We start from the raw sequence: 5000 nt of genomic DNA on the forward strand, positions 1-5000 counted from the left end.
TGAAAACTTTGAGGTGATTTCTTAGGTTGCTATAGTTACAGAATGTTACTCATTCCGTCTATTTTTTTTCTGCTTCACATTTACAATCCAGTTAAATCAAACTTTCTAGATATTTATGCTCTTGAACTTACTTAACACTTATCCCTATTGACATAAAGTGCATACTCAAGTACCCTGAACTGTGGTTTTGTTTTATAATTTTGTTTACATATTGCTGACTTTAGAAGTAGTTAGTCACCAAGGGAACATTTACGTGGCCTACCTGATCTTGTTATATTTATGCCATTCCTTTATTTTTTTTTGGAAAGAAAACAATTATTTTTATTACTGTCATTAAATGATAAATGAATAAAAAATAAGAATACAATTAAAATGAAAATGACCACAATAGTGCCAGAAACAAACTTTTTCTTAAAAATGTGAGGAATGGGTAAACAAGTGAGATATAGTAGGCCTAGTAACTGGAAGACTTAAGTGTTTGTGAAGATATCTGTTTAAAGAAAATTGAGAAAACAAAACTTGAATAGACCCTACACATGCCTGGCGCCAATGGGTTCAATATCTCATCGAAATCAAATATTTTTAAGATCATGATTAGCTTTCTTATTAATTTCTTTACCATAGTCTTTACATAAAGTACATTGCTTTCATAGCATATGCTGTAGACTTTATGGACTTGATAAGATGCTGTTCATAATGTTAACACTATTAAGCAACATTCCTTGCTATCTTTTCATCTGCCATATAAATACAAAAGGGTTAGGAGAAAGGATACATACTTGCCTTGCTTCCCTTTGAATTTTGATCTTTTTATTTTTTTTTACTTTAGAGTTGACTATTACTAATTGCTTCCAGTAAAGATTTAAAATAAGCCGAATTCTGTGACTAGAAATGCTAATTTCTTCTTTTGCATTGTTTTGAATCCTAATCCTGTATTTGTAATTAGGGTTTTCTTTGCTCTAGTTATAAGTACAATTTTTGATGCATGAGGGATCAAGCAGTTTATTGCTGTATCTATTTTAGGGATTGGAATTAAAGTACTTTGTATAAAAAAAAAAATGTCTATGAACCTGTTTTACAGACTGCTTTTAAAAGTTAGGTAGCAGTTAAATATTCACATTGCTGGAAGTGTGAAGAATTTTTGCATGATCCTTTAGATGGTATATTGTATTTTTTCAGCATTTTTTAAATTACCTTCATAAATGTCTTTTCCATGATTATATATTTGATCAAATTATTCCCCTTCATAAGTTTTCTGCACTGTATAAACCCAAACCAACTTAAACTATTAATATTCTCATGTTCTTTATAAAATCTCTAGCTATATTTATCAAATTCATTTTGTGTTTTGCATTTGCCATCCAAATAAGCACCTATAGCATTTCTACATTTTCTTTGAATTTGCTGTACAAGTGTGCCATCTAATATTTATTATATTTTTTGCAATTTCACTCATGTCTTCAATTTTTTATCCCTGCTTTAGGGATGTATTTCATACATTTGAAGTATTTTCACTTTGACTAGTATTTTTTTTTATTTGATTCCTGAAATTCCAGAAATTATCTTTGTATCATAAATTTCTAAAATATTTATCATCCTTTTTTTTTCTTTTGGATGTATAGTGAAAGTGTTTCAGATGACTTAAGTGATTCTATAAGATGATGATGTAATGTAATTTATTTTATAGCCATGACCCATATCATGTTTGTATTGCTTTCTTCTATTTTATATAGACGAGACACAAGTGGCTCCCAAGATAGCTCTCAGCGGATCCCAGACACCTCAAGAATTGAATGCATTGATGAGGATAATGTGTTCTCAATCTTTGTTGCTTACATTGAGATCTATAATAATTATATATATGACCTCCTGGAAGATTTATCTGATGCAGGGCCATCTGGGTGAGTAGAAACTGTATGCTTGCATATATGTGGATTTGTGTATATATTTATGATTTATGTACTTCAATGTTTGAATGCTTTAAAAATACCGCAAACTTTGTTAATTTGGACCGAAAAAATGTACCCTTGTAATTATATATTCATATGATATACTATTTTATATAGGTGCTGACAAACTTTTCATTCACAGACGACTGCAGACCAAAATCTTGCGTGAAGATGCCCAACACAATATGTATGTACATGGGTGCACAGAGGTTGAAGTGAAGAATCCAGATGATGCACTGGAGGTGAGTTGTAGAACTTGGGGTAGATGAAGGTTTCAAGCTGAATAGTTGTGTGTGATTAATATTTTGTTTCTACAAAGTTTTAATGGTATCACTGAGGTTGCCCTGCTTATGTTATGACTTTGAAGTCCATAAAGAGGCCAAATTAATGGAAAGATTGCAATTAAGCTTGATTTGAGATTAATAATAGTACAGCTTCTGTGTATTTATATCAGCAATGATTACAATTTACTAGATGTGATCACTGATAGTACAAACTAGTCATAATTGTGGATCATATAAGAGTGCAGGTTGGTATGATTAAGAAATAACACAAATTTCTGATTACAGGTTTTATACAAAGGTCAGAGAAGGCGCAAGATTGCTTATACGCGTCTAAACTGTGAATCTTCTCGGTCACATTCCATATTCACAATCAGAGTAGTCCAGGTAAGTGTTATCTCTTTAGAAAGTATTCTTATGCCATAGAAAAACATATGATATGTGTCTTCTGTCTTATTTCTTGCACTGATACAGGAAACATTTAACAAGGAAGTGTAATCTTTTTCAACCAATTGTATCTTGCACCATAGAAGAAGTTTCTGAAAACTTTGTACTTCATTCAATCTGTTTTTCTTCCTTTTGAATAATAACTAATGGCAAGTGATACTGCACGTTTCACAAGATACTTTCTACGTTGTCACATATTCTTATGTCTATGTTGTATCAGTAATATAGTCTCTTATTCTATATTCAAAGAGTATAATCTGAGGCTTTGGGAACTTGCAATCTTACTGTAAGATGATTGGAAAGCTTTTAGTGCAACAAGATTGATTGATATACTTAGGACCACAGAGTCGATCAATATTGTATTATTATAAACATAAGACCATAATTCAACTGAACACTTACTTGGGGTTAGAGTGATTTATTATTTCATGTTGAAGAATTGAATCTAGATTAATGAAAATTATTGTAAGGTTCAGTTATCTTGCAGTTCTGAACTTTGGGTCTTCTATTTAAAATTTAATCTGTACTCATTGTAACTATTCATCTGGACAAGTGGGGAGTAAAAGGAGAGGGAGAGAAAGATGACTTGTTAAGAAATGTAATTTTCACTATAGCTTACATTGCATTACTTAGATATAACATAATGCTAACATAATTCAGTTGGTAAATCAGACTTCTTTATTTCAAATTACCATAATGATCTAGTAGGATAACATTAAGATCTGGTATACCACAAATTCATCAATAGCTGTTTGTGTCTTGCAGAGTTCGATAACCTCATCTACACCAGGGCTGTCAAACTCATTTGGGACCACATTTCACCTTAGTATACAGTATTTGTTAGCGGTTCAGATAATCATGATTAGAGCAAAACTAGTACAATTTAATTCATTACAAAAATACAATAAAAAAGAGTGTAAGCGATATTCTTAAAAGGCGAAGGACTGGCATTATTGGGCATATAAAACCGCCGACTGTAATACAGAAGTAGCAAATGTGCCGCCGGCCGCACATGAGTCTAGCAGGCCGTATTTTTGACAACCCAGATCTACACTTTGAGCAAACGAAAAAGAATGGTAGGAACAGATATGATAGTGGGATTTACACTGGGGGGAATTAGCACAACATTCCCAGTAGGTCAGGAATTCATTGTTAGAACCTGTGTGGGGCTTTACTACATGAAAATTCGGTCTCTTTAGGCTATATTTAGCCAACTTGACATGATTTTATTCATGAAAACCGCAACAGAGTTAGTGTGTCAAATGTCCGTAATAAGAGTGAAAAAAAACAGTAAACGTGGTGAAAGGTTGACATCGTGTGTCTTATCGAAAATAGCAGTGGCAGCTGAATCGCTTGCCTTGATGAAAGATAGATATGTAGAGCAATACTGTAATGCTGGTTAATGGATGATGATTATAGAATGCTTGACTGTAATGTAGATTATGGGAAAAGGGGAATGTTTGGAAAATTGGTTTTCTATGTATGTGATGTAAAAAGCTGGCGAAAAGGCATTATGTCAATAAGTTGTCGGTATTTACACAATGCCGCCATCTTGAACATTCTACTGTCGCTATTAATGGAAATTTCAGTCATGAATGCCATGTAGGATAACGTAAAAATAGAATAGGAATCATACACCTTGAAATCATGTATATATTGAACAATTCTTAAGTAAATGCAGTATTCAATTCCAGTGATAAGCATGCAGTATATACCCGCTAAAACCCGACGGTACACTCCGGTAGTCAAAATACATTAAGCCTTTTGTCCAGTTCCTCACACAACGGTCAAACATCCTCACACATAGGAGTAAAAGACACTCCCGCCCCCATTCACGCGTGCCTCCCCCTGCGCCCCTCCCCCGAGTAACACCTGTGGGTATCGTCATGAAGGTGTGATGTTCACCTCGTGCAAGTGGCTTGTGCCGGTCTGCGGTCACATCGTTTAGAATTGCGGAATTGTTTGACGTCAAGATGAATTATAAATAAGCATTTTTTAGTCATTGTTGAAATTTACCTTGTGAACTTCAGTGGTATCTGATACACATGTATGCATACAATCAAGATTTGAGCTTCAGTTACGATCCCACGACATGATTTATCCTTTACTTATTATTGGTCTCATTTCCAGGCCCCGCTAGATGCCCAGGGCGAGGAGGTGGTGACGGACAAAGCTAGCATGATGGTGTCTCAGCTGTCCTTGGTTGATTTGGCTGGCTCAGAGCGTAACAACCGGACCAAGGCTGTTGGCGACAGGATCAAGGAAGCTGGTGAGTATCCGGGTGATGTAGTTGGGTTCTTGTTGGATATTAATTCTATTTTGA

The 5000-nt window shown here is 34.2% G+C and overlaps 1 protein-coding gene across 3 annotated transcripts in view; it reads left to right on the top strand.

Annotated features, from left to right (window-relative positions):
* pav (kinesin family member pavarotti) overlaps window positions 1-5000 on the top strand; it is a 29443-nt gene that overhangs the window by 10493 nt on the left and 13950 nt on the right. For all 3 annotated transcript variants that reach the window (XM_027374382.2, XM_027374381.2, XM_027374383.2), the window contains exons 5-8: window positions 1734-1901; window positions 2092-2191; window positions 2519-2617; window positions 4808-4946. In XM_027374382.2, the coding sequence (XP_027230183.2) occupies window positions 1734-1901; window positions 2092-2191; window positions 2519-2617; window positions 4808-4946 (506 nt within the window). The remainder of the gene's footprint in view (window positions 1-1733; window positions 1902-2091; window positions 2192-2518; window positions 2618-4807; window positions 4947-5000) is intronic.

The sequence above is a fragment of the Penaeus vannamei genome, chromosome 2 (assembly GCF_042767895.1).
Source record: "Penaeus vannamei isolate JL-2024 chromosome 2, ASM4276789v1, whole genome shotgun sequence".
NCBI classification, from domain to species: Eukaryota; Metazoa; Arthropoda; class Malacostraca; order Decapoda; family Penaeidae; genus Penaeus; species Penaeus vannamei.